General features: G+C 35.8%; 4 protein-coding genes across 4 annotated transcripts in view; 2 read left to right on the forward strand and 2 right to left on the reverse strand.

Moving 5' to 3' along the window:
* The window catches only part of LOC114362361 (probable ATP-dependent DNA helicase HFM1), a 33,285-nt gene extending 29,606 nt beyond the window's left edge, over positions 1-3,679 (reverse strand). Inside the window, exons 1-6 of the mRNA XM_028317738.1 lie at positions 3,666-3,679; positions 3,389-3,573; positions 3,171-3,251; positions 2,937-3,092; positions 2,485-2,632; positions 1,694-1,865 (exon numbers count right to left, since the gene is read on the reverse strand). Coding sequence (XP_028173539.1) covers positions 1,694-1,865; positions 2,485-2,632; positions 2,937-3,092; positions 3,171-3,251; positions 3,389-3,573; positions 3,666-3,679 — 756 coding nt within the window. The remainder of the gene's footprint in view (positions 1-1,693; positions 1,866-2,484; positions 2,633-2,936; positions 3,093-3,170; positions 3,252-3,388; positions 3,574-3,665) is intronic.
* A 250-nt stretch (positions 3,680-3,929) lies between these two features.
* Positions 3,930-5,837, forward strand: LOC114362367 (uncharacterized). The gene is made up of 4 exons (XM_028317748.1): positions 3,930-4,084; positions 4,179-4,464; positions 4,596-5,138; positions 5,313-5,837. Coding segments are annotated over exons 1-4 (1,137 nt in total). The 5' UTR covers positions 3,930-4,082; the 3' UTR covers positions 5,619-5,837.
* Positions 5,838-6,168: 331 nt separating this feature from the next.
* Positions 6,169-7,951, reverse strand: geminin (geminin DNA replication inhibitor). Its single transcript, XM_028317749.1, has 5 exons — positions 7,768-7,951; positions 7,547-7,668; positions 7,337-7,474; positions 7,123-7,249; positions 6,169-6,653 (listed from the first exon to the last, which is right to left on the reverse strand). The coding sequence occupies exons 1-5, from the start codon at positions 7,780-7,782 to the stop codon at positions 6,549-6,551; spliced, it is 507 nt and encodes a 168-aa protein (XP_028173550.1). The 5' UTR covers positions 7,783-7,951; the 3' UTR covers positions 6,169-6,548.
* A 470-nt stretch (positions 7,952-8,421) lies between these two features.
* Positions 8,422-27,625, forward strand: part of LOC114362356 (inositol polyphosphate 5-phosphatase K) — a 28,755-nt gene continuing 9,551 nt past the window's right edge. Inside the window, exons 1-9 of the mRNA XM_028317730.1 lie at positions 8,422-8,710; positions 9,274-9,393; positions 10,159-10,384; positions 12,107-12,282; positions 19,692-19,943; positions 21,218-21,371; positions 22,906-23,154; positions 23,848-23,991; positions 24,689-24,881. Coding sequence (XP_028173531.1) covers positions 8,697-8,710; positions 9,274-9,393; positions 10,159-10,384; positions 12,107-12,282; positions 19,692-19,943; positions 21,218-21,371; positions 22,906-23,154; positions 23,848-23,991; positions 24,689-24,881 — 1,528 coding nt within the window. The 5' untranslated portion in view covers positions 8,422-8,696. The remainder of the gene's footprint in view (positions 8,711-9,273; positions 9,394-10,158; positions 10,385-12,106; positions 12,283-19,691; positions 19,944-21,217; positions 21,372-22,905; positions 23,155-23,847; positions 23,992-24,688; positions 24,882-27,625) is intronic.

Genomic DNA, 27,625 nt, shown 5'->3' on the forward strand with positions numbered 1-27,625 from the left:
CTATATTAAGTAGAGAATGAAACAAATTGATAAAAAGCTTAACATTTCACAGCTTCATTTATACTTAATATCTACGAGTAGATATACATCATAGTGGTATATAAAACACGGTAATCACTAACAAGGGTCAGGGTACTTATCATTTCTTATACGTATTAGAGTCAAGGTACCACTTTCCATAACGTCTATTTTACCTGAACTGTCTTCATTCGGCTCACAACTGCCTCAAGAACAGGCCCGCGAGTCTCATCGTTCAGTATGTGAACCTCATCAATCAGGAACAGCTTGATCATCTCCACCAGGCCTCGGTGGTCTTTCCACCTTCGCGTCAACATGTCCCATTTCTCTGGTGTGGTTATTATTATCCTGAGTGAACGAATTGAAAGAAAGAAAGAAGAAATGTTTATTCAGTATCGTCGACAATAGACGATACTTAAAATTGCGCCTTTATCAGGATAGAGCGACAAAAGAAGTCGAATCTTTTGTTGAGACTCGTATGCCCGTTTTCACTATCCATCTCTAATTTTTAAGTGACCCCTATGAAAATAATTCCTGNGGGATTATTTCGTGCCCATTTTCAGAGTTATTTACATTCATTTCGCGGCCATCTTCAGAGTTTTTTTGATACTGCTTTTGGAGTTGTTCTATTCGATGGGCCGATTGAGCTGCACTCTTTAAAACCGAATCAAATGACATAACGATTAACGTAAGATAAAACAATAACGCATCAATTAAAGTTTTAGAAATCCTATCAAGCATGTGCTTTATAATGAAAATATTTGTATCTCCAAGTAATTAAATAGGCGAGTTTCAAATTTATATTTTCAGTGCTCTACATTTCCTGTTAAAGTTTGATAAAACAGAAAAATATGGAAGAATGAACTAGATATCTATACCTAAACTGCATATGTATACCTACTAATAAATATTTACCAATCTTACAACATAAAGCATCTTAACATTGACTACCTTAATGGATTAGTAAATCACGTTAATTAATTATGCTAAATAACGAATTGTTTTAACAAAAACGGTGGACTCAGATCGCCCATGTAAGGATATTTGCAATGCAGGCATCACTGGATTGCGAACGCGCAGAATTCTTTTGTTACCCTTTAATGGCCAGACCCGATTAATTAAATGCTTCCTTCTATATTAAGTAGAGAATGAAACAAATTGATAAAAAGCTTAACATTTCATAGCTTTATAAACTTAGGCTGAGTTGCACCACCTAACTTTGACCGTAACTATAACGATAACCGGTGTTTTTGTATGAAGTTTGACAGATTTTTTACGTTTGTCAAAGTTAAAGTAAGATGGTGCAACTCAGCCTAACATTATCTTCGAGTAATGAACAATTTAAAATAATATAGTAGCTCCACATGCAAAATAGGGATGCAAAAAAAAATTACCTTCCCAGAAAAATAACAGTTGACTATCGAAGTTTGTTCATGAATAGAATAGAACGAATGAAGATAGAACATCAACTCATCAAGCTAATATAGACTCTAATTGCAAATTAGTAATTTGCAACTAAAATGATGTGCTATCGGCTGTATTACGTAAAAAATATAATGCTGTCTAAAGCATGGTATGTGGGTGATAGGTACCCTGACCCATAACTATTAGGGGTCAGGGTATTTATCACTTCTTATACCTACCTATTAGAGTCAGGGTACCACTTTTAGTTTACCTGAACTGTCTTCATCCTGCTGACAACTGCCTCAAGAACCGGCCCGCGAGTCTCGTCGTTCAGTATGTGGACCTCATCAATCAGGAACAGCTTGATCATCTCCACCAGGCCTCGGTGGTCTTTCCACCTTCGCGTCAACATGTCCCATTTCTCTGGTGTAGTTATTATTATCCTGAGTGAAGGAATTGAAAGAAAGAAAGAAGAAATGTTTATTCAGTATCGTCGACAATAGACGATACTTAAAATTGCGCCTTTATCAGGATAGAGCGACAAAAGAAGTCGAATCTTTTGTTGAGACTCGTATGCCCGTTTTCACTATCCATCTCTAATTTTTAAGTGACCCCTATGAAAACAATTCCTGCTATGTTACCATAGGGGTCACTTACAAATTAGAGATTGATGGTGAAAACGGGCATTAGAGTGTTCTACTTGATGACCACCCTAGTAGGCAGGTAATTAAGTCTTGGAATATATCTGTCTCCTAGTGTCCAATATTTTGGTGGATAACTTTACTTACCTAACATAATTAAGAGGCGTTAAATGACAGTCTACTTAGTGCATACCTAACAAATTCCTATTCCTTATTGTGAGACCTAAGATTTTTAATAATCCCTAATGTACCTTCTCTTGACATTTAATTTTATGTCCGTTTTCACCAGATTGATGGTGAAAACAGGCATTACAGTTTCTTTTAATAGGCAATCCTTAAGTCATCATAGCTCTAATCGCTTTACCAACTAAGTATTAGACCTAGGACAAAAAGAATCTCGTAAAATAGTCAGTCAACTTACTTATAGGCCTGAAGTTGCGTGAAATCCACGTCAGTGTCGCCGGTGACCTCAATACAGAGAAGCCCCAGCCTGGTGAACTTGGAGTACCATTCTGTCAACCGCTCCGTGCATAGAGCTTTTACTGGTGCCACTTTTAAAATAAAATATACGATAGGTTGGGAGAAAATATAAGGCAAGAAAAGTTTATACGATCTAGGCGCAGACCATCAATTTTAGTCAGCCGATAGTTGGGCCTGATTCTAATTTGTATGAAAAATCAATCGGTGTAATGTGCGCACTTCCATACATGCCCATACTTACCAACTGCCTGAAAAATCGGTGGTCTGCGCCTAGGCTTTTAATGGAATAGCAGATAAATTAAGAACTGCAAAAAGAATATAATATTTTTCAAGCTAAGACATTAACTACGTAACTACTATTTATAAAGGCTTATTACAGTAGAAAGCCATAAAAAGAGAAATAAAGTAAATAAGGATACTTACTATAAATTATTTTGAAATCCTCGGCGCTATTATTATTTTCGATTTCCATCAGGAGCTGAACTATGGCCATTTCAAACACCACCGTTTTACCGGAGCCAGTGGGTGCGCATACCACCAGTGATTTATCTATGAAGAGTAAAACTATGTTTTAGTGAGTAATTGATATTTTTCGAGACTTACGAATTTGAAAAAATAAAGTCTGACCTGAATATAAAGCATCTTCGATTACTCTTGATTGGACCAAATTGAAGTATGGGTAAGAAAAAACTTCTCTGTATTTGGTATCTGTAAAAAATATGATAAAATCCAAATATTATTTTTTACCTACTTAGTTCACTTTTACACTGAAAGAAACCATTTACATAGTAATATTAATGTGGCATGAGTTTGCAAAGCAAGTTAAATCAAATAATATTATTTACCTATTTCTTCCACACTTCGAAATTCCTTGAATTGTCCAGTACCTTTAGCAGGCCGTATTATTTTATTCGGTTCATTGTTTCTTACTTGAGGATGTGAATCAGTGCTAGAGGGAAGAGATAGTGGCTGCGACTGCTGGGAATCGCCTATCTCATCTTCATCACCCAGGATATCAGTGAAATTAGCACTAATACAAAATAAAGTGAATAAAAGTTTAGCTTTATAAATACATTCAGTCAAATAATGAAAAGTAGTAGTTAATTCAAAGATTAAACTCACAGATTTTCTGTCATAATATATTTTAAAGCCACAATCAATAACGCTAAGCACAACTACAACTATACACGCACGATTTGTAATTTTAATTTAACTGAAAACAACTTTTTTAAAAGTTCCCGCCAACCAAATCGATCTTTTTTTTTCCAATAATAAACAAAGGAAATACTGACATTAAGTATTAAGTTGAGCCAAATCGTCATAGAAGTCATATTTTTTTGTAAAAAGGAATAGTGAAAAAAAAAGAATTTGACATTTAACGTCACTTGTTGTTGCGTTTTTATTTTTCGAATTGTTTTCCTCAAAGTTTTCTCTGCGAAATGCGAATCATCTGTGATAATTTTATGTGGAAACGATGATTATCTTTTGTTTAAATTAACTATTTTTTATTAATTTTAGGATAAGTAGTTAATTGCCACGATGTAAGTACCATTAACCCAGATTTCTAAAACGCATTGAACAAATTAGGGATTTGTGGTATTTTTAGAGTATACATGGTGGATTTTTTGTTTTCAGGGATATTTTAGGTGATTTCGATGATGCAGACAACGTGAGTGTTGACACATTAGCATTGGAAAAAATAGTGTTGGAAGAAAGATCACGAGAAATATCTGAATTGAAGTCACTTAGCACTAAAGTGCACAACCTACATACAAGCTTGTTATACTACAGAAACACAAAATCAAAGATGGGGACTGTATGTTATGAAGCTTGGAAGACTTTGGTAAAGAAAGTGGGTGGATCCCAGAATGGATGGCTTGACCTTGGTCATTGTTTACAAATTGCCGGGTCTGACTTAGATGTGAGTATATTTCAACATAATGCTTTATGGAATAACATAACATAATGCTTATAAGTGTACAGACACTTTCAAGAGAAAGTAGCTACTAGTAGCTAGTAACTAGTGTAATAAAAAATTTCTTTTGTTTTCAGTACATTAAGAACTCAGTCAAAGATGACCCAGTTGATACTGTGCTAAAAGTGTACATGCAGAATGAAAAGGCAACTTTAGATAAAATTATAGATGCATTTGTGACTCTCAACCGCTATGACATCCTGAAGAGTATTGAAGAACCGTTTCTGAACTTAGCCCAGTGTTTCAATAAAGATGACAGTGGATATCAAAGTAATGGCAAAACTAATGGTTCCAAGGAAATTATAAGCTTAACAAAGAATTTGCCCAATGATTTACCACTGGCATTGAATAAAAATATTGTGATCAAAGATAAAGATCCTCAAAAACCGAACCATCCCAAACCAAGGTCTCCACCAAAAAAGGCTGACAAGGAAAATAAGAATGACACTCCAATATTATTTTTGACTTTTACGGAAGATGGTCACCAGACAGCCCAGAATATTCAAGATTATGTAGAGGGTTGGACCGATGTGGCACCAGTTACTGTTATAACACTAAGTGACAAAAGAGAAGAAGTCTATCAGAACCCAGAAAAATTCATAAGAGAATATTTTGAAAAGGTATTATACCTCACTTGAATAATTTATAATATGACGTGAATGTTTTTGTCATTTTATAGCACATGTGGTGATTTTCGCTTGTCAGTTCCTACTATTCAGTATCCAATATTAGTAATAACACAATCAATTGTCATGTTATCTCTTAAAGTTATGTAACAAGTTCTTTTTTTTCAGGCTGATTTTGTTGTACCCATCATCACATCAGGGTACCTGAATGAAATTCGATCCTGTGACTCAAATGGACCTAACACCACCGACAACTTAGACTACAAATATGTAAACTTTATTTATACTCTCATTGTTAATCATTATATTCATGCAACAGGTTGTCTAAATAAAAAAGTAAGGACTGTATTACCGCAACGAGTAGATGTTGATGTGTTCAGACACATTAGCATGTACCCTGATCTGATGCCTTGGACTCATGAATCTAAATTCAATGAACAGTTTAAGGCCTTCTTGAAAAAAGGCCAGACATAACACTTTTTATCAAATTGATTTTTATGACATTGTGGCCATATTTTATACTTTTACACTTTCAATTGAACTTGCCTTTTAGTATTTATGAATAGTTAATAGACTGAATTAGTATTGGTAAAACTAAATGTTGTACTCACTTTCATACACTGAAACTTCAAAAATGTAAAGGTCAATCATGAATATAATAGCACCTTGCAATAATAGCATTTTTTATACAACTTTTACACAACAGGTGATATATTCAAGATAGCCCTTTTATGGTTGTGTACCTGATAATTAATAATAATGTCTGGCAGTTTTAATAAATAAATGATGTATTGATAAAATATATTACTTTTATTCATCAAAGCTTACATTTTTCCTAATTTTACACTTCAATAATTAAAATATAAATGGGTGTATTATTTTGTTAATCCAAGAGTTAGTTACTCTTTAGTAGATAGTTCACACATTCTGCAAAATTAATGACATAATTCTTTAGTTATCTTGTAAAAATAAAAATTATCTAGTATTTATTCAAAATATGTTTATTTAAGTGCACATTCATACAACATTAAACCTTAACAAAAAAGAAGTAAACTGCAATAGACGAGAGGCTAAGTAGAATAGATTTATTGTAATAATAAAAACTATGTAGGTATGTAAGGCACTTACTTGTTTAGTCTTAAACGTTATGAAAACTATTGAAAAGTGAATATATTAAAAGTTTACACATACTTTGGCAAACTTAAAGTTTTATGTTATGAGGTTCTAAAACGTCATCTATAGTGACAAATAAGAAGTTATTAACTAAATTATAATAGACAAAAAAGGGGCAGAATAAAATAGCTTCATTTCACATGAAAATACCTTTTTGCCCCTGCAGTTCATTGAAAAATTAAATAAAGTAAGAAAATTAAAACTAATTATTTTCAGTGCTTTTACTAATCACTAGTTATTATCAGTTTCAGGTTTAGACTGATCATCAGTTTCGTCAGCAGTGCTGACATCATTCACATCTATGCCTGTGTCATTGTTGTCATTGGCCAACTCCTCCTGAAATGTAACATAGTTTAAATTATTGACAAAATTAGTATTGAGAAGGACTTCAGTTGTGCATTTAGTAAATGGCACAATAAGGCTGGGTTGCACCATCTTACTTTAAACATCAAAAATGTGTCGAACTCCATATAAAAATCACCGGTTATCATTAAAGTTACAGTCAAAGTTAGATGATGCAACTCAGCCTAACTGTTCGTAATAATTGACCTTTTTATTCCAACTCATTTGTCAAATAAAGTTTCATGTGAACTCGTTAAATCTTGTAAATTGGACACAGTACAGGAACTTTTCTCAAAATAACAGCTACTTCACTGATAAGATTATAAATACGGAAATTAATGATAATAATAAAAAGTAAGACATGGAAATTCATTTTTCTTTTGGAGTAAGTAAAATCATTGCATGGCATTTAAAATGCCATGCAAAATTTACTATTTAAGTGTTTGTAAAATAAGGATATTACCTTTACAACTTCAATAAAGCTATTGGCTTCTTCCAGCATTTGCTTAGTTGCTCTGTTTTCCTCTTTTAGGTCATCAATAATTTTAAGCAGCTTTTCATTTTCATCAAGTGCTTCTTGTAAAGCTTGTCTGAAAATTATATTAATTATAAGAATGGCATATTGGATAAGAATGTACCTAGTGCACAAAAATATAGTAAGTCAAATAAGTACTCACTGTCTCTTCTCAGCTAATATTTTCCAGTATTTCTCTGAGGCACCTTCCGGGTTTGTAAGGTCATCAATGGACACTTTGGTGTCTAGATCTGCTTGGGTTTCTTTGGTTGACAAATTCTTACGCTTGACTTCAATATCCCTGCAGAAGAATACAATTCAATTAATCTGAGATCTAATATTGCCAAATTAAGATTACATTTATGTAACATACACAGAAGGTTCCTGAGAGAGTTGATGCTTCAAACTTTTTGATGGTCTACCCACTAAGTTTTCACGATCACTGGCTGTATGCTGGAGGGTTTTAAGAGATCTCCTCGTAACCCTCGTAGACTCCTAAAATGTAGGAATTTAACATCAGACATGTATTAAGACTTGCAAACAAAACATTCCAATCACTGAGTACAGTTAGGTTATTTCAAAGATTATTCGTACCTCTTGGGAACTCATTTTTAATATTCTTCAATGCGCAAACAAATGAAATTCCTTATCCTGATGTATAGGCCCGATTAAAAGGGTATTTATTACGATCCAACCCGAATCACTCGCAAAAACAATAACCGCGTCCAGACAAATTCTCTTAAAAATTTGACACTGACAGCCAGCGGCGGCTGTCAAGGCTGTCATAATTCCCGCCATTTTTACTTTTTTTAGTTGCAAGAATAGTCAAAAGCAGTATTTTATACAGCCGAGTTCAGTTTTTATTTTTATTTTATTTAACGTTTTCAGCGCCACGATCTTCTAAAGAAGAAAGGTTTCCGTTCCTTTTGGTAAGTACTATACTCTATGGGTTTCCGTGCCCTCCACATGCTGTGCCACGTCTTCTATAGAAGACAACGCTATCTCCCCCCTAGACAAGTTGCACTTTTTGACGAATCGAGAATCAAATCCTTACAAAAAAAGGCCTTTCAGTTTCAACCATTATTCGCTACGCACGCACCGCAAATGTTAAGGTTATGACGGCTAATAGGTTAACCAAACCAGAAAAAAATTTTTATCGATTATCGATTGATACATTCGATTGTACGTTCCACAGATAATCTGTGGTACGTTCATTTTCTACTGTCAACACAAGTGTCAAGTGTCAACTTTGACAGTACGTAAAAGTTCGCGAGACGGATTGAGTGTTTGTCTTGAAATAAAATTTTAATTAGATTTTAATGAAATTGTTTACTTTCGCATAAATATTGGTTTAATTAGGTTAAGGGAGATATGCGTCTATTAATTTGGTTTAAGTTTTAGTTATTTAAAGCTGAATAAACAAGTTATTGGGTTAAGCAGTGTTATCTTATCTTTACGTGAATACCTGTTCATTTAACGTGTTATTGCTTTCCTGGAACTTTAAGCGAGCTTACAGCGAGAAAATGGACACTTTAAAGTAAGTACACTTTTCCTCACAAAGCTGTGGAAATAAACCTAAATGTAGGTCATACAAAATTCACCAAGTTAGTAATAACTACCTTTGTGCGCGTCAAAGTCAAGGTTAATATCGCAGTTCATCGATTATTATAACTTCTAAGACGTCGTAGAATTGTTTGAGTTATGGAGAATAAAGATTTAGCTATGCTTATCAGATACTTCATGACCACATCACACATGTAGACCATCAATAAAATGCTTCACCATTCAGTGATTGTTAAGAAAATAATGTTTAAAACAATAAAATTGTGTATAAGATTTTCTATTATTTTTGTTTCTACAGCAATAGTTAAAATACTTCTGTTTAATAACCCTCTATTCAGTATAATATAACAGAAAGTGTAATAAATATTTTTTTATTCTATAACTACAATATTACTAAATCTAATAGAGTATTTAAATCTTTAATTTATTTATACTACACACATTATTTTATTTATTCTAGATCTAAAGATTTATCTATCAACAGCATTATTATTCAGTCCATTGCGTTACAGTAATAAATTCATATTATTTGTACAGATTCTACTTCGTAACATGGAATGTGGCCACCCGGTCTCCGGGTCAAGATCTCAACTCTTTGTTGGACTTCCCGTCACAATACAACAAAAACAAACCTCTTCCAGACTTCTACGTCATTGGGTGAGTATTAACCCTTTAACTGAAAGAGAAAAAAATCATTGGTTTTAAATCGTATGTCATCTCAATAATGTTCAAAATAAGGCAACAATTCAGCCACTATCAGTAAAGTGGTTAAATAAAGAGGCGTAGCAAGTTCAAAGTTTTATTTATTTTTTAATGTTAGAAAAAAGGATTAAGATTTAAATATGCTGGGAACTTTATTTACTCAAGGATCAACCTAAGGGTTAATTGTATAGTACATAAAAACAACTACAATAGGGTTAAAATGCTTCTTGTAAATAATTTTTAATTGTATTTTATATAATTTTTAATGTTGTTAAAACTAAGTTTAATGATTGTATCTTGAACTCTTTGCTGTCTTACAAAATATTAGGTTTTGGAGATCATTAAATTTCAAGGATAGCTGTTGTTCAGTTAATTTCTCAATCCCAGCCATTATTTCATTAGGCAATAGTTTTTAAACTTTCAACATTACAATGTTTATGTAACCAGATGAAATAACCACATTGCTTTATTAAATTTTTCATTGTGTTGTGGATCCATATGGATCTACTTCAAAGGTTCCTAAAGATTAGTCAAATTGAATAAAATATACCTAGTTGTAAAATTCAATTGCACTAAATAATACAATGATAAAATATATTTTTTACTTATGCTATAATTTGATTCAAAGTACCCTAGCCCTGAGTGAAGCTGTAAATAATAACCACAGAGAAAGTATTCACTTTCTTTCTAGTATAATTTACACATTACTTTTACTTTTAGACTACAAGAGGTGAAATCACAGCCACAGAATATGCTTATGGACTCAATATTCTCTGATCCATGGACATCGACTTTCAATAAGATACTGTGTAGACAAGGGTTTATTATTGCGAGAAGTACGAGACTCCAGGGTTTGTTGCTCTTGGTGTACACACAGCTCAAGCACGTCACACACCTCAGGGATATTGAGGCGCAGTACACAAAGACTGGCCTTGGAGGCATGTGGGTGAGTTCACAAATTGACCAAATTTTTTTGATGGATGTTGACACTTTCCTACACCATTACATAATCTCTCTTTGTTACTGGTTTGTGCATTAGCTAATGCGATTATGTTTTTCTTTATATTGACGTTTTCAACTTATGTCTAGCTAAAAAATAATCAATTATTTTCTAATTTATAAGCACAAGGTATAATAACATCAGCAAAGCCGATTGAATGATTTATGATATGTATCATAAATATGGTTTTAAAATATTTTCAACAAAAACAAGTCATTATTTTTATCAAATAAATCAAACAAAATGAAACATAAAAGTAGGTATCCTCCATTTAGAAAATAAGCAGTAATGTTAATTTTTTCTGTAAAAACGAAGAACAGATTCAAAACAAATATTATGAACTGTAGCAAACATACACCAATTCTTTGTAATACATTTTTAATATTCTCTACTCATTCAACCTTGCTACCAGTTTAAGCTTAAGTGTCTGAGCTAACTGGTTGATTGACAATGACCATAGAATCTCAACACATTATTTGAATATAGTTCATATTTCCAGGGCAACAAAGGCGCCATCAGCATAAGATTCAATCTGTATGGATGCTTGATGTGCTTTATAAACTCCCACCTTACTTTACATGAGTACTACCAGTTTAAGTTTAGGCGTCCGAGCTAATTGATTGATTGGCGATGACCAATGATGACCATAGAGATTATCAACTCATTATTTGAATCATCAGCATCATCATTTTCAGCTATAGGACGTCCACTGCTGAACATAGGCCTCCCCCAATGATTTCCACAATGGCCGGTTGGTGGCGGCCTGCATCCAGCGTCTTCTCGCTATCTTTATGAGGTCGTCCACCTTATGGGTGGACGTCCTAGGCTGCGCTTTAGAACCTTGCTGCCCCATCGACCGTCAGTTCTGAGTACTATGTGCCCTGCCCATTGCTACTTCAGCAGGCTAATCCGTTGGGCTATGTCAGGGACTAGTTCGTTAACGTTTACTATTATTTGAATATAGTCCACATTTCCAGGGCAACAAAGGCGCCATCAGCATAAGATTCAACCTGTACGGGTGCTCGATGTGCCTTGTGAACTCCCACCTTACTGTACATGAGTACTACCAGTTTAAGTTTAGGTGTCCGAGCTAATTTATTAATTGGCGATGACCAATAATGACTATAGAGATTATCAACACATTATTTGAATATAGTCCATATTTCCAGGGCAACAAAGGCGCCATCAGCATAAGATTCAACCTGTATGGATGCTCGATTTGCTTTATAAACTCCCACCTTACTTTACATGAGTACTACCAGTTTAAGTTTAGGTGTCCGAGCTAATTGATTGATTGGCGATGACCAATGATGACCATAGAGATTATCAACTCATTATTTGAATCATCAGCATCATCATTTTCAGCTATAAGACGTCCACTGTTGAACATAAGCCTCCTCCAATGATTTCCACAATGGCCGGTTGGTGGCGGCTTGCATCCATCGCCTTCCCGCTACCTTTATGAGGTCGTCGGTCCACCTTATGGACGTCCTACGCTGCGCTTTCCGGTACGAGGCCTCCACTCCAGAACCTTGCTGCCCCATCGGCCGTCAGTTCTGAGTACTATGTGCCCTCCCCATTGCCACTTCAGCTTGCTAATCCATTGGGCTATGTCAGGGACTAGTTCGTTTACGTTTACTATTATTTGAACATGGTCCATATTTCCAGGGCAACAAAGGCGCCATCAGCATAAGATTCAACCTGTACGGGTGCTCGATGTGCCTTGTGAATTCCCACCTTACTGCGCACGAGCACCTCTTAGCAGATCGCGTCAATGATTACAATACGATCATCAAACAGCATGCCTACCACGTCACGGAGACTTCGAACATCTTGTACCATGAGTAAGTGATTTATTTAACCTTTAAGTATGGACGTGGAGTCGCACAGGCTCCGCGCGGGTTTCAAATTCTTGGTTTCACACACTTCCTCCCGCTCCCCGAACCCGAACTTCTCAGTAGCTTTAGTTTTCGTAAAAAAATATTCATTGAAATATTGGCAGGAGGATTGGTTACACTCTTTAAGTAGGAATATCTTGGAAAGGGTTAAATAAGGACGGTAGGTCTCATAGTGATATCTGTCAGAATAACCCTAGACTACTTCCCCTTAACGGCTCCGCCACTAATTACCAGTCACTCTGTATAGAGCTTATTAAAAATAAAATTGATACTGATTGCGAAGTCACCCTGTATAAACCTTGCTCTTGAATCATTCAATCTATTGATGAAATCTGTATCCGTTGCGTATTTAAAAAGGTCTAAGCGCACAGACAACAGAGTGACCTTGTTTTATACTGTGTACAGATGTGTATCAGCATACATAGTGATATAAAGGTATCTCGGTATCTTCTATCTGTTAATCAATTTCCTGCAGATTATTATAAGCCATTATCGTTATTTTACCCAGAAAGTACTGTATGTACCTACTGTACCAACTTGTCTGAAAGCTGAAAGAGGAGAAACTATGTAATACTACAAAAACAAACAACAAAAAACTGTAGTAAGAGTTTCGTGGGCTAATCGAGGAGTTCACCAGTAAAAGATGTGTTCCCATCATTCCTTGGAGTCATCTCAGTCGTTTCGCTCTTGACAGAGCGGTCGTGGTCAAGTTGAGGCATCCACGTCGGTTGTGGAGGCAGATACATCTCTCCGCACGATTTCCCGCCATCTCTCCCTGTTCGCAGACTGCCTGGTGCAGTCAGATACGCGGTTCCCCCTTGCGGTTCTCACTTGGTCAATCCAGCGAATAGGTGACCTTCGATGTGTGGTTTCTTCATCTTTCCCCTGAATTCCTTAGAAACAACATTTTAAATAATTTTGACGAAATGCTATCAGCATCGATTTCTAACGCACGTAAGTTGGTTAGATTGTAAGTGATAATTGAAACCGTCATCATCAGACATAGACACAAATACTTATATTTTTCGTCTGATGATATTCTGGTATTGATCGTTAATACTTATACTTAGCGCTCGGCCCTGACCTTGCTACAGCGTGGAAAAATAGCGCGGGCTTTGTTTACAGAGTAATGTTTTCCCTCAGGTCTGCATACAGTAGTTTATCAGATAAAGGGTTATATCGAATAGTGTTTAATGAGTTTATGCTTTAGAATGAATTTAATTTAAGTTTCAATGTTATAGGTGTTCATTCGAATGGTGAAAAATGAACCTTAGTCTCAGAATAAATTATATTCAATCTAACAGTAGAGGATCCGATCATAGTTCCAGTGATGATTCATAATGCACTTTGGAAAAATCGTCACTTGTCTTCATGCTATTTTTGATTAAAAATTAATAGAAGCGTGTTAAATGTTATGCGCGTTATAGCTTATCACGATCGCCTGTCGCTTAGTTTAAAGTCTAGTGATTGATAAGTTAGTGGAGTCCCACTATTGATAATTAATTGATAAATTAATTATTCAGATAAGTGTATCAGTGTCCCCAAATCATGTCCCACTTCCTTAAGTTTAGCTGTGGCTCTCATATACCTACGTAAAGCATATCAAGTTATACATTTCTGTTATTGCAAAATCGCTCTTAAAACAACTTTATAAGATGTCATAGTGTTTAAATGCCGTCGCGTCACTCGTAGATCTCTTCACGTGAATATTTAATTTGCGCCAAAACGATCTCATTTTTCAGAGAGTGGCGTATTTTTGGCCAAATATAATTTTTGACACGATGAGGTTGCGCAATTCTTTACAATTTTGCTTTTGTGATCTTTTTTTATTTTTTTTTATGCAAGACAAGGCAGGTATTCGACCGCAATCGCACCTGGTGGTAAGTGAGGTGGTGAGATTCTAGGATCAGTCTAGGATGGTACATACTTATCTGCCCTGTAAGTGCCTATTCATTCTCTCTTTCTTTCTGATCTTTCTGACCTAAGCCCTCATTATTTAAATAGACAGTCACAAAACTTTATTGCGATATTAAACATAGGTATACGATTCCCAAAATAAACTTTATTGCTAAATTAAACGTAGGTATACGAATCCCAAATTGTCTGCAGTTGCTAAAGTAGCCATGATGATGATGCAACTCCTGACCGCGGATGTAATACCTATAATACCTGGCAACGTAAAGTTTTATCATTTGTAAATATGCGAACCGTACTATACGTGTTTTAATAATACGTTTTCCCGTTACTAAAACAAACAATTACGGTTATATCCGTCTGTAATACAGATATAATATTTGATTTATTGTGATGTGAGGAAAATTTAATGCAGAAGCATTAAATTAAATTATGAATAACTTTAAAAAAATTGAACTGGCGATATTTTCAAGTTTTAGATGAGAAGCCACTCTAAACGCTAAGAAATTTCGATAAATTAAAGTTTCCCTTCACGAAAGAAACTCATTCGTCATTACTGATGGACTTTTATGGTAATAAAGTAGACATAATCAAGACAATAGAAATGACGGCACATCAGGCTTAATCCTAGCATCTTATTCCGATGTGATAGGTGCTATTTTTGCAATAAAAATGTATAGTTGTTGCAATTCATGAAGGCGAGTGTGCTTTACATGTGTGGCTCGCTACTGTTCGTTTTTCAAAAGTTTTGATAGACATTACTTACACTATCGTTATGTTCATGTACACGTACACACAAGTAAAGCACACTCGACTGTAATATAATATTGTCACAATCCGCAAATGAGATTATACCAATACGACGTAAAGTCACTCATCGGATCACTTAAAACACCTATAGGTAGAAATACATTGATTTCAAGTATACGATAAAACGGCGGTGATATTCAATAGCTCAACCGCGTTGTACCTATTTGAAATGTATAGCAAAGATAAAGGCAAGTATATCTCTGTGCTTATCGCAATATTAGTTTAAGGCGATTAGAGTCCTCAATGACCTTGGGCGTTTGACCTTCACGCCGCGAGCAACACCCGCGCACCCCGCACCAAAAACTCCGATTTGACACCGATCAAAAATACACGGGCATAGGTAGATANCGTGAACTCCCACCTTACTGCGCACGAGCACCTCTTAGCAGACCGCGTCAATGATTACAACACGATCATCAAACAGCATGCCTACCACGTCACGGAGACTTCGAACATCTTGTACCATGAGTAAGTCATTTATTTATTACTATTAACCTAGGCGCAGAGCCGCAGACCATGGTTAATAGTAATAACCATCTTTTAGTTATCCGATAGTTGGGCCCGATTCTAATTTGTATGAAGAATCGGCCGATACCAAATCGTTGTAATGTGCGCACTTTCATACATCTCCATACTACCGGCCGACGAAAAATCAGTGGTCTGCGCCTAGGCTTAGACTAGCTACCCGCACCGGCTTCACACGGAAAATATGCATCATATAAACATTGCTCTTGAACTTGAATCACTCAATCTATTCATGAAATCTGCATCCGTTGCGTATTTAAAAAGGTCTAAGCGCACAACTGGAGTGACCTTGTTTTATACTGTGTACAGATGTGTATCAGCATACATAGTGATATAAAGGTATCTCGGTATCTTCTATCTGTTAATCAATTTCCTGCAGATTATTATAAGCCATTATCGTTATTTTATCCAGAAACAGGGTTCGAAATTATCAAGATAATTACGCTTCATGATAATTATCAACAGTATAAGATACATTTTGTCATATTTCATAAGAAATTCTGATTGCGAATATTGCTCTATATTTTTGGTTGCTGATTGTTGTTTAGTTATCCATCGCTAGTCGCATAAAGCTTGTTAAATAGATAAATATTTTGACGCTAGATAACTAGTGATCTAAATAGATAGCTTTTATAACTATCTATGTTGATTAACGCCCACCATTAGACGCAAGTGCGGAAATACACGTTCAAAAATTTCGAATACAGGTCATTTTCACGAGCGCATTTTTTTGTTATTATCACGATAATTATCATGATAATTATCGTTGATAATTATCCTTTCGAACCCTGTCCAGAAAGCACTGTACTGTATCAATTTGTGTGAATAGTTGGCTGAAAGAGAAACTAATGTAATACTATAACCAGTAAAAGATGTGTTCCCATCATTCCTTAGACTTTTTAGTTGTTTCGCTCTTGGCAGAGCGGTCGTGGTCACGTTGAGGCGTTCAAGTCGATTGTAGAGGCGGGTACAGCTCTCCGCACGATCTCCCGCCATCTCTCCCTGTTGGGCTCCCTGGTGCAGTCAGATACGCGGTTCCCCATTGCGGTTCTCACTTGGTCAATCCAGCGAAAAGGTGACCTGCGATGTGTGGTTTCTTCATCTTTCCCCTGAATTCCTTAGAAACAAGCTTTTGAATAATTGTGACGAAATGCTATCAGCATCGATTTCTAACGCACGTAAGTTGGTTAGATTGTAAGTGATAATTGAAACCGTCATCATCAGACAGAGACACAAATACTTATATTTTTCGTCTGATGATATTCTGGTATTGATCGTTAATACTTATACTTAGCGCTCGGCCCTGACCTTGCTACAGTGTGGAAAAATAGCGCGTTCTTTGTTTACAGAGTACTGTTTTCCCTCGGGTCTGCATACAGTAGTTTATCAGATAAAGGGTTATATCGAATAGTGTTTAATGAGTTTATGCTTTGGAATGAATTTAAGTCAGTTGAAATCAATCTAAGGTTTAAATCCATGCCTAGATAAGTTTCAATGTTATAGGTGTTCATTCGAATGATGAAAATGAACCTTAGTCTCAGAATAAATTATATTCAATCTAACAGTAGAGGATCCGATCATAGTTCCAGTGATGAATCATAATGCACTTTGGAAAAATCATCACTTGTCTTCATCATTAAATTATTATTTCTTTCTTTCTTTCATGCTATTTTTGATTAAATTAATAGAAATGTGTTAAATGTTATGCGCGTTAAGTATAGCTTATCACGATCGTCTGTCGCTTAGTTTAAAGTCTAGTGATTGATAAATTAGTAGAGTCCCACTACTGATCATTTTGATAAATTAATTATTCAGATAAGTGTATCAGTGCCCCCAAATCATGTCCCACTTCCTCAAGTTTAGCTATGGCTCTCATATACCTACGTAAAGCTTATCAGGTTATACATTTCTGTTGCAAAATCGCTCTTATTACCAACTTTATAAGATTTCATAACTTTTATGTTTAACTGTGCCGTCGCCCGTACATCTATCTCTGTGAATATTTAATTTGCGCCAAAACGTTCTCACTTTTCGTACAGTGCGTATTTTTGACCAAATATGACTGATAGTTTGCAGTTATACCATGAAGTAGCTTATTTATTTTTTACAATTTTGCGTTTCTAATCTTTCTGACCTAAGCCCTCATTATTTAACTACTACAGTCACAAAACTTTATTGCTAAATTAAACGTAGAGTATACGATTCCCAAAATAGTCTGCAGTTGCTAAAGTAGCCATGATGATGATGCAACTCCCGACCGCGGATGTAATACCTATAATACCTGGCAACGTAAAGTTTTATCATTTGTAAATTTATATACGAACCGTACTAACTACGTGTTTTTAATAATACGTTTTCCCGTTACAATTACAGTTATATCCGTTTGTAATACAGATGTATAATATTTCATTTATTGTGAGGAAAATTGGTTAACAGAAGCAATTACCTGATATAAATTAAACCGATAAATTAAATTATGAATAACTTTAAAAAAGTCGAACTGGCGATATTTTCAAGTTTTAGTTGAGAAGCGACTCTAAACGAAATTTCGATCAATGAGGGTTTTCGCGATTGAAAAATCCGCCAGATGGCAATACGTAGACGCGAGGTCCAAATGCTGCATGATTGGTTATTTTTGACATGATATTGACAGATATGTCAAAATCCACCAATAATGCAGCATTTGGACCTCGTGTCTACGTATTGCCATCTGGCGGATTTTTTAATCGCGAAAACCCTCATTAAAGTTTCCCTTCACGAAAGAAACTCATTCGTCATTACTTTATGGACTGGACTTTTATGGTAATAAAGTAGACATAATCAAGATAAAGTTTTCGTACCTAGTGTAAATAGAAATGACGGCAGTACGGCACATCAGGCTTCATCATAGCATCTTATTCCGTTGTGATAGGTGCTATTTTTGCAATAAAAATGTATAGTTGTTGCAATTGACGAAGGCGAGCGAGTGTGCTTTACATGTGTGGCTCGTTACTGTTAGTTTTTCAAAAGTTTTGATAGACATTACTTACACTATCGTTATGTGCATGTACACGTACACACACAAGTAAAGTACACTCGACTATAATATAATATTGTCGCAATCCGCAAATGAGATTATACCAATACGACGTAGTCACTCATCGGATCACTTAAAACACCTATAGGTAGAAATACATTGATTTCAAGTATACGATAAAACGGCGGTGATATTCAATAGCTCAACCGCGTTGTACCTATTTGAAATGTATAGCAAAGATAAAGTCAAGTATATCTCTGTGCTTATCGCAATATTAGTTTAATACATTCATATCGATAACTTAGCCTTAGTTAGATATATTGCGAAATTACTCATTCAAATACCACGAGGTGAAATTGTATCGCTAAATATAAAATGAGCCAAGAATGAAAGTTATATTTAGAATTTCAATCGTTGTATACTTCATATTATCATTTTAGCTCTGTATCAAGCGCATGTTGTCAGTGTTATTGGGCTTGCACTTATTTAACATTGCGAGAAGATGAACTTTAACGACTATAGTTATCATACGCAGTCAAGACGTCAATCAAAGTCATCGACCTATTACGCTTATGAGTATTTAAGTATAAAAACAACCTTTGTTCCTAATGGCTAACAAATTGATCTTAAAATTTTCTCAGTTACATTACATACTTCATTTCTGGTGTTTAAAATCGTATAAGTAAGTTAAAAGTAATCAAAATTTTATTCCTGAATAAGTAAGTAGTAGATTTGGTCATGGAATTGCCCATCTGATAAAAACCAGTCGTATCATCAAGAAATGAAGGTTAGAATCCGGCATATTTAAGGACTATACAATGCCAGGACATTAGACTATATTTTTGTTGCGGAATTGCACTTAATACAGCCTCAAAACTGCTATCGTTATCCGTACCTTTAATCTTATTCTATGGATAACATATGCCCGTTTTCACCATCAATCTCTAATTTTTAAGTGACCCATATGGAACACATAACAGGGATTTTGTTTTAATAGGGGCCACTTAAAAATTAGGGATCGATGGTGAAAATGGGTATTAGACTTGTAAGTGTGAGTGTTATTGTAACTAATAGTCGTCAATCTTTCCAGCTACGTATTTTGGATAGGCGACCTCAACTTCCGCACCGATCATCCCACCCCGGACAAGCCAAGTCCTACATCAGAGGAGATTGTAGAAACGCTACAGAAAGTAGAAAAGGACAAATACGTGTCGCTACTGAAGCACGACCAGCTCATAGCAGTCATGGAATCTGGGGAGGCCTTCTCAGAGTTCAAGGAACCAGAGATACGATTCCCTCCGACGTACAAGTTCGGCATTGGGGGAGACGAGTACGATTTGAAGTACGTTTTTTGCGTTAACTATTTTGTATTGCATAAATTACTATAGTCCTGTTAGCCCCTAGTACTAAGCTAAATATGCTTGTATGTACGAGTGGGCTCACCACAATAAGCTAGTTTCCTAAAAAAAAAAAAACTTTTAGTCCGTCAATTATATTATCCAAAAATATTGGACACGCATATTTTTATTTGTCAATCAAACAAGTAGTTACAAAGTTATGGTGAGTTAAAATTCCGCGTGACGTCACATAGTGCTATACTTAAGCACTCCTTGATGTCACGGGCCTCTTCTTTTGAACCATGGCGCGCTTTATCCAAATTTCATTAGTTTAAAAAATGAAATGGCTGCGTTTCTCGGATGTCGAGTCGGCTAGTCCGACCCATTCACCGTTCGGCTATCGCGGCTTCTGTTTGCTTTAACGATACGGTTTCCAGATAATATTGAGCTTGAATTGCATGACATCATAGAGTTTTTTATAGATTTGTTTTGGGTTTTCTAAGTATAGTTCCAAAATACTGGACTGTCCTGTCGATGACATTGACAGTGGGGCGCCACCGTCAATACCGGATCGCTGGTTCAGATTTTTGCCATGTTGGAAACCATATAGTTGAACGATGGTAGCGCCCCCCTGTCATTGAGTTTGGCGGGACAGTTCAGCGTGGGTCATCTATATTCGCGATATTTCTAAGGAACGCGTATTTAGGGCACGTGTAATAAAGTATGTTTTGATGTCTGTATAGCGGCTGCTATAGATAAAACAACTTGATGTTCGATGTATTAGAACACGCATAAAAAATCTTAGTTAGACCAATAGTTGTTAAGTATATGTTATTATAATGTTAACTGTAATTTATTGTATTTATTTTTCTTCTGTAATTATACAAGTATAACAATCTTCAATATGATTATACGCGTTATTTACACTGAATATGGTCGATTGCATAGATATGCCAGATGACTATGTACATTTTATTGTAGAATCGCACTTATTTAGTGCTTAACTTGATGTGTACATTATACGCAGTCGTTATTAAACATGACGTCATTTAATTTTGGTGAGAATCGTTCATTCGTTTCAGCCAAATGACGTCCACTGCTGGACAAAGGCCTCCCCATGGGGGATCAACAACGATTGGTCCTACGATGCCCGCATCTAGATACTTCCCACGACCTTCACCAGATCGTCGGTCCACCTAGTGGGAGCTGCCCACACGTCTTCTGAGGCTTTCATTTGTACTACGACCTTTTTACTGATGTTTCCAATTGTTTTCTTCAGGAGAAAACCGTCGTGGACTGACAGGATTCTGTACAAAGTGATAGAAGACAACTACGAGAACATCAAGCTTCGAGCCGATTTAGTCTCGTACGGTCACATGCCTCACTACACCATCAGTGACCACAAACCCGTGGTTGCACTGTTTAATATCAAGGTATTTCAAGCATACATATTGAGATTATTTTATTGTTAAGGGACCCTCCACACTAGGGTCTTTCGAGTGTCGTAGTCGCAACGTCGACGCTACGCTAATGCTGAGCGGCTACCGAACGCAGTCTCTATGGTTACGCTGCGTAATCGCTGGTGAAATGACGACATTAGAAAGACGCTAGTGTAGGGGAGGCCTAACTTATGTTAAATCTTCAATGTAAGGTCGACAGCGCATCAGACTATACATATTTTGCTGCAAAATAGTACTTATAATTTTCAAAATAGTACTATTACTATAGTATTATAACTGAATAAAATGTGCCGCAGTGTAAAGTTTGATGGGCTGTCGTCTGAACAAATTCTTCAGTTGCACGTCATTTACTGTGTAGAGACACTCAGTACATAGTATATTTTGACACTTCTAAAGCTATTTTTTATGTTGACTGTACTTTATTTGACGAAGATCCAGCGCTATAAATATTTAGCATTCATACCGCGGCCTAACGAAAGTATCAAGTATCCATTAGTGCTGTAATGACACTAGTTATGTAATGTAGTAAGAGCTGCCTAGTCGTAGTTAGCTGGATTGTGCAATTCGCTTTTAATTTCCGACAAATATCATTTAACAGAAAGAGCCTGGTTACCTGATAGATATTTAAGCTATAAGACCAACTAGTTTGTGTACTTTTTGTCAGTATTGTTGCAAAATTAAAAAAATATCCTAAAATGCATCAAATTGACGTAAATGTAAATACTTTTGAATCTCTTTGGGCTGATTTTTCAATCGTCAGATAACTTTTCTTATCTGAAGAATAAACATGTCATTTTGACACATTTCCCATACTAAAACTGTCAATGTGCCAAACTTATTCTTCAGTTAAAGTAATCCCACGATTGAAAAATCAGCCCTTTAATAAATAAATAAACTTCTTATCTATTTACACCTTTTAAAGATTTTAGAAATGAAGTCAAAGAAGGAAAATGTAAAATCTTCCTTGTACTTATCTAATAGTCTATGATAAAACTAATCATTTCATGGTATTCGCGAAAACTGCGTATCAGTTTGAAGAATCTCCAAATATTAGATAGATAATGAGATAAATATCCAAGAATGGCTTGTAGATAAATCATTGATAATTATCTAACAGTAGATAGAGGAAAGCTTTTATTTATAAGCAGAATATCTTTATTTTTTTAAAAAGGCAGATTTATACGACTTCTCCACTACCTAAATATGACCGTTTTTTGGTCAAACAAAAGTAAGCACATCCGTTTTAAATGATACAAACTGGAATACGTATATGAAAGACCAATGTATATTATAACGTACCTCCGTCTGCCTGTTACCTTTTCGCGCACTGNACGCACTAAATTGATTTATGTAGATGAAAAGTATAAGTTTTTGTCCAAGTTTTTGAAACGGGAACAGACGCGCGACATTTTTCTGTGACAAAATCTAGTATCTTGTAAATCTGCCTTCCATTTAATGCATGTATTAACTCGCACAGCTACTTATTCGCACTGTAACTGCATGCTAGGTCCGGCACGGCTTTACAAGGTCCCTTATGGAAGAACAACCCCGCGTGGCCCGGTCAGGCGTCAGAATGCGAGCGGCCATGGTGATTCCTACCAGCGCTCTAATAGATGACGCTCCTACAGAAGATAACGTTGATAATCCCTTGCGCTCCGTTGTGGAAGAGGCGTCAGACCCTGACGCATTGTCCAGGCCCTTAGAAGCGTATATTCCCCCGGACTTCACGTTAGAAGGGAGCTCCGCATCTGAAGAGGTACTTATCTGCTTCAATTTAATATTTACATGGTGAAATGTAAAGTCAGTCAGTCGCTAAGATCTGAAGAACATTCAGGAGGATTCTAAACCTGAAGAGATTATTTGGCTCTTTGTCTATCTTGTCTCGATCCGATGGATCTGGGTTCGATTCCCAGACTATACACACTAGCTTTGAAACACACGATTACTCATCAGTGCAACTTAAATATGTCAGAGTCATCAAGGTTCATAAAGTCCGACTAGAAGTTGTTACAGCCGAAGGAGAGGTACAAATGAATTTTTAAAGATAGTTACATTCTCCATTTGGTGACAGATTTTATGATACAAAAGGTAAGAAGTACTCTTCAATAGCATGCACCTAAAGCTTTGCATTGTGAGTATAATAATATAATTAACATATTTATTTTTCCGCACTTTGAGGTAATATGCATGTAGGTAATACATACATATTAACATTTCGTAGATTAAGAAAAGATTTTTTGTTGCATTTAAATTAGGTAGCATAATTATAATTTCTTTATGTGTGCTGTTCTGCGGTTTGTGAAAAAAATTGGTTGTATTTAAATAAAATGACAGTAATTTTCCACTGTGTTTTCGTACTTATATAACTGTAATTTAAGTTTGTAATGTGTTTGGTTTTATTAATAATATTTATTCAAGTCGGATATCAGCAATGACCCATTTGTTCCAGACATTCTCCAACTACACGGAAAAGACCGTGGAATTTGCGCCCATCCACCGCATCTGGTACATCGGTGACGCAGACTTCAGGACTCAGTGCACGCTGTCACATGACGTTGAAGTGTATGCCAACGACTGGATTGGAATCTACGACGTTAGTACTATTTATTTAGTTTTCATCATCATCATCATCATTCAGCCATAGGATGTCCACTGCTGAACATAGGCCTCCCCCAATGATTTCCATGTTGACCGGTTAGTAGCGGCCTGCATCCAGTGCCAGTACCAGTGATGACATTATGGAGAATCACTCTGTCGCTTTTACGGCGCTTGCGCATGGGTGACTTTAGTTACCGTGACAGTATGTCTCCATAGAGAAGCATAAGTACTACGTTGTCTCGTTTTCTCTTTATAAAAGTGTAAAAGAGAAAGATATACTTGTCATGGTGACAGAAGCGAAACCTGCCCCCCTAGACAAAACGCAGTTTTTGATCGAATCGAAAATCAAATCCGTCAAAACTCCATACAAAAAAGGGGCTTTTCGACCACTTTTCGACTGGTTTGCGATTATAATTTGCACTTTGTTTAGACCCACTGCTCGCGCGCCGTTATTCACTTCATCATATGTTCTACCGTTCACTTTTTGTTCTAATTTCAAAACCGAATCTTATTTTGAGAGTCATTTGAATGTTAACTCTTGATTTTTGAGGAACGTAACGTTTTTGCCAAGAAAGAAAGTTAAGACTTCAATACTACTCAAGCTGTGTAATTTACTCCAAATGCTTTTCAAGCTTCTTCTACAAAAGGCATACTTAATTAATGAATACTATATCATAGTTTTCCATTCACAGGCAAACTTCCACAGCTTAGACGACTACATAGCGTACGAATACCTCACCAAAGTGAGTTTGCCGCATACATCGGAGGCTGGCCAGCCGCGCACCGTCACTCTAAGTTTCCCAGTGGGCAGTGGAGTGAGGACACCTGGCTTCTACCGGTTCATATACTTCAGCCAGCCGAATAATGACGTCAGGAGTGTGCTAGGTAAGGGAAATACTTGAAAAGTCTACGCATGATGATGACGTGGCGTTTGCAAGTGCATGCCTGATTATAAGGTGACAGGACAGATCAAATGCACATTTTTAAGGGACGATACCACTGCTCAAATACAAAAACATTCACTAATATTAATGTCGCAATCACAAAAAAATCCAAACAAATTATAGGAACCGATAACTTTAGGCGATTATCACACTGCACCGCGCTTCGCCGCGGTCCGCGTGGCGTCATATGTATAACGAATCCCGCGCGCGAACGCGTTTTCAGTGTGTTGTGCCGCGCGTGTTTTCTATACAAACTGAGGTACTTGCATACAATGATTAAATCTGTCGTCCCGCGTACCGCGGCGGAGCGCGGTGCAGTGTGATAATTTTTTTTTAAGATTTCGGCATAGGCCCCATAGTAAAAGTTGTTGCATTTGAACAGTAGAATCACCCCTTAAGAGAATACTCGTTTAATCTGTGTCACCTTGTACATTATAATTTGATATTTCCTTTCAAATTCTAATGACCAATCTTTAATCCCGCAGGCATTTCTGAACCCTTCGAAGTAAGCAGCAAAGAGGACAGTTTAGTGACCATTGACCCCTGCGATCAACCTTCAAGCAGTAGCTCGCCAGGCCGGTCAAAACCGGCAACCGGTTTGGACATCTTCACCGACTTCTCAGGTTTAGACGTGACCAAGCTCTCGCGACACGTGTCTCACGACCTTAGCATCGACTGACTAAAGACCTACCTTCCTGGGTCGCCTGCCAACGGAAGGAAAAACAACGGTGTCTAATTTTATATACATTTTAGAGTTGTTGTACCTTTTGCGGGGAGTTTTGAGTTTAGGTAAGAAATGGTGGTGGACTGGTTCTGTTTTTTTTATTGTCGGACATGAAATTTATTATGTTAATAGCAATGAAAATTTTTATTTTTATTGGTGATACATTTATCAGCGTTATTAGATATGAAAAACCAAGACATTCAGGACTGGATTTTTTTAAAATAAAATCAATGATCCATATAAGATTACCTATACCTACTCATATAGGTCAATATTGCTGACCAAATGATCTCGCTTAGGTTCTCAAATATTCCTAAAGCCAATCCAGATTGCTCTTTTTTGTTGTTTTTGTTTAAATTAGTATTGCAAAAGGTACAAACAACTCAGTCCCTATTATTAGTGTTAGATGACTTGTCACAATTTGAACGCATGTTATATTTATAATCGTACTTAATTAACTAAGAGAAACATCAGGCATGCAGTGATTGGCTAGCCATTGTGTCAGTATTAATTTCCGGAATTATAAATATGGTAACAAATAATTTATTGACATACATAATGTAGGTGTAAATACTTTAGCGACTAAAAGTTTGTTCCCAATTTCGGTTTCAAACTGTTAAACTGCTTTTTAAAAACTTTTCATTTGAATAATTGATAGCGGAGCGCTTTTCATTAAAAACACCTGTGCCTTGGATTTTGTAGGCCACTAGTTAAAGTAATTATTGACTTCGAAACGATTTTTTAAATCAAGGACATTCAAATACAGAACATGATCTTTTTCATTTTTCTGGGACCAAGAAAAGCTAGCTTTTGTTAACCTAGTAGGTGAGACTTGCCATTATTAAAATTTTGTCATGGTTGGTTTACATTTTTTTCTTTGTTACGTGACAGTTACAATGTTAGAATTTATGGTATTGCCATTATAAAAATAACTTGTAAATGTATACTGTAGTTATTAGGCTGTATTTGTATTGATGTACACATGCATATAATATTATGGTAGTGGTGTAAACGTCGGCTTAACTTAATGTCATAATAAGAATATCTTAAATATAGTTAGTTATCATATCAAACGTGTAGATAACAAAAACGATCTTTAAGGATATTGACAAAATAATTAATTTTGGCTTGAAACGTGATAATTTATACACGTGTAGTGTTTTAGTACAACGTAGTATTATCATTGAAAGAGCAAAACTCCATGGCTTTAGACAATAACTATCGCCGATTGAATGCCATTTTGTTGTTGATATTTTGATATCATTGTAATACACATTATAATACCGATTAACCTATAGCTAAGTATAAAATTTGATTTTTTCCTGCCTAGATATCAGTTATGGCAACAAAATGGTCGCTATAAGACTTTTTAGTCTATGTTTGAGAGTCACATATTTATCTAGGCAGTGATACAGATCAAAGGTAGATGGCCTATTCTAATATTATCTGTGAATGTAACTATGTTGGTAAATAGCATCTATTCGAGGTTGCCCTCGCTGTATTTTTTAGTCACAAATATTTTATTATATGGTAACACTGTTCGGAGATTCTAGTTTACACTTGTTAGTACAATTTGTAATTTTTAATCATGCCTGTGGCACATGAATATGTCAATAAATATTGTATTGCTACCACACAGATTACAAAGCAGTATGAAAAAATATTGTGAAAAAAAAATACATTTTTGGACTGAATTACATTTTAAACTACTTGAAATTGGACTGATGATGGCATAATTTGAGCTCTGCAAATGTAATAAAATTAAAATTGACAAATATTTCAGTAGTTTGCGTAATAGTAAGAAACATGATAATTACAGTGCAGTGATCGCAATATTTTTTTTATCATTGTCAATATGTTTGTGCCACGACATTATTTAGTGCAATCTACTGATAAGAATATATTAGCAGTTATAATACCTATAGGAATTGATTACATCGCTCGTGTTCCAATTAGTCTGG

The sequence above is a fragment of the Ostrinia furnacalis genome, unplaced genomic scaffold, assembly GCF_004193835.3.
Source record: "Ostrinia furnacalis isolate ACB-3 unplaced genomic scaffold, ASM419383v2 OfSCF6417, whole genome shotgun sequence".
Taxonomy (NCBI): Eukaryota; Metazoa; Arthropoda; class Insecta; order Lepidoptera; family Crambidae; genus Ostrinia; species Ostrinia furnacalis.

Bases quoted from the DNA above. Each gene is read 5' to 3' on its own strand.
- geminin (XM_028317749.1), bottom strand. The intron at 7,475-7,546 runs GTATGTTACATA...ATTCTTCTGCAG, and splicing joins CTCTCTCAGGAACCTTCTGT to GGATATTGAAGTCAAGCGTA. The intron at 7,250-7,336 runs GTGAGTACTTAT...TATAATTTTCAG, and splicing joins ATATTAGCTGAGAAGAGACA to ACAAGCTTTACAAGAAGCAC.
- LOC114362367 (XM_028317748.1), top strand. The intron at 4,465-4,595 runs GTGAGTATATTT...TTTTGTTTTCAG, and splicing joins TTGCCGGGTCTGACTTAGAT to TACATTAAGAACTCAGTCAA. The intron at 5,139-5,312 runs GTATTATACCTC...CTTTTTTTTCAG, and splicing joins TAAGAGAATATTTTGAAAAG to GCTGATTTTGTTGTACCCAT.